The following is a 2,105-nucleotide window of genomic DNA, read 5'->3' on the forward strand; positions in this document are numbered from 1 at the left end:
GACTGAACCTGGCATCTGCCCAAGGCTGGATGAGCTGTCCTTACTGCTTCCAGAGGGCCGCCATTTCCCTTGGGAGGGGCAGAAGGCTCCCCCTCTTTAGTGTTGTGGGCAGCTCACTCAGCCTCTCATAGCCTTGACTTCTCCCATGGAAATGGGGGTGATGATAGCACTTGTTTCTAGGGTTCAGTCATGTGTCCAGTGCGTGCTCAGTGAAGTGTCCACGGTTCCAGGAGCTTGAGCCCTGCCTTACAGCTCCTGGCGGAAGGACAGAAGGCAGCCATGCTAGGGGCCACCCTGTGCTTTAGGAAGTGCTGAGGTGGGACTGGCAAGGGAGGCTCCAAGGGCCCCATGGGGAGAGGCTCTCGGTCAGTGCCTAGTTGTCCTCTGCCGCTGCTCCTCTTTCTCAGGACTCCAGAGAGGCCAAAGAGCCCCCTCGGTCTCTCAGACATGTCCTGCCTATGAGCTGCAGCCCAGATCTAAGAACTACAGAAGTCCAGGGTGGGCGGGATGTCAGGGAGCCATCCTGTCCAGCCCCCTGACCATCCATGGTTCTTTCAACCCTTTCCCCCCCGTGTCAGTGCTTAAAGAACTGGGTGACGAAGGGCCACCCCGACATGGCAGAGCGCCTAGTCTGGTATCCCAGGAAGACGCAACTCACAAGGAGAGCCGTGGAGGGCTTGTTAGCAGCAAGAGGGTGTCAGCGTGTGACAGCTGGGGGCTGAAGGGTCTCAGGGATGGACTGAGGTTGGCGACTGCAGTGAGTGCCAGGGAGAGGGAAGAACAGACAGGACAGCTCAGGGGTAAGGAGCACACGGGGGTCTGGAATTTACTCTACATGCAGTGGGATCCTGTAATAATGTTCCTCCAGCTGGGCGTGGTGACTCACGCCTGTAATCCCAGCACTTTGGGAGGCCAAGATGGGTGGATCACCTGAGGTCAAGAGTTTAAGATCAGCTGGCTAACATGGTGAAACCCCGTCTCTACTAAAAATACAAAAAAAAGAGTCGGGCGTGGTGGCATGTGCCTGTAATCCCAGCTACTTGGGAGGCTGAGGCAGGAGAATCACTTGAACCTGTGAGGTGGAGGTTGCAGTGAGCCAAGATCGCGCCACTGCACTCCAGCCTGGGCAACTGAGCGAGACTCCGTCTCAAAAAGAAAAAAAAGTTTCCCCAAAGCAGGACCAGTCTGACCCAGGTGCTGCTCGGGAGCAGGCAGCAGAGTGAAACCTTGGCAGGCTCCTGCCCCCGTCAGTGGAGGAGGGTCCTTGGCAGGGGCACCATGGGCACCTGTCCCTCCGGCTGGGGAAGATGTCTTAGTTGGGCTTCAGGTTCAGGTAAATCTTCTCTTCGTTAGTTTCCAGAAAAACAGGGCAAGTGGGTGGAGCTGTGGTCTTCACTCCTGATTGGTCACTCAGGACACTGGGCATGTTTTGCAAATGAGCTGAGAGGTGGCTTCCTCCACTGAGCAGGAACCAAAGGGAGGGGTACTGTGATGACAGGAAGCTGCGTTAGGATGCACGGAAAGTCATCTTCCCGCAGTGAGCAGCGGTGCTGAGCGGAGTGACCTCCAAAACAAGGTAGCATCTGTCCCCAAGGCCAAGAGGTCATTACACTGAGGGGGCCTGACCTGAGGGAATGGGGGTGGGATTCCGGCCACATTACCTGAGCACATGAGTTCTTTGATGCAGAACCAACCACTGATGTCTCACTGTTGCCTTTTCTGTTTTCCTCCAGAATCCTAGTAACGGTGACATGGAAATAACTTTAAAATGCTCTAATCTCTTAATTACAGTACATAAGTCAAATGGTACACTCCTTACCATTAATCTACAATGATTGCATAGCCAAGAATGTGCATTTATTGGCATGGAAAGATGTTCACAATACATTGTTTTTGGGGTTTTTTTGTTTTGTTTTGTTTTTGAGATGGAGTTTCACTCGTTTGCTCAGGCTGGAGTGCAATGGCACAATCTTGGCTCACTGCAACCTCAGCCTCCTGGGTTCAAGCGATTCTCCTGCCTCAGCCTCCCTAGTAGCTAGGACTATAGGTGGGCTCCACCATGCCCCGCTAATCACAATATATTGTTAAATGTAAAAAGCTGGGGC

At 53.6% G+C, this 2,105-nt stretch overlaps 1 protein-coding gene across 1 annotated transcript in view; it reads left to right on the forward strand.

The window, feature by feature from the left end:
• The window catches only part of ARMC7 (armadillo repeat containing 7), a 30,531-nt gene that overhangs the window by 25,141 nt on the left and 3,285 nt on the right, over positions 1–2,105 (forward strand). The window contains exon 4 of the mRNA XM_011964745.1: positions 579–757. Coding sequence (XP_011820135.1) covers positions 579–757 — 179 coding nt within the window. The remainder of the gene's footprint in view (positions 1–578; positions 758–2,105) is intronic.

The sequence above is a fragment of the Mandrillus leucophaeus genome, unplaced genomic scaffold, assembly GCF_000951045.1.
Source record: "Mandrillus leucophaeus isolate KB7577 unplaced genomic scaffold, Mleu.le_1.0 Scaffold1, whole genome shotgun sequence".
Taxonomy (NCBI): domain Eukaryota; kingdom Metazoa; phylum Chordata; class Mammalia; order Primates; family Cercopithecidae; genus Mandrillus; species Mandrillus leucophaeus.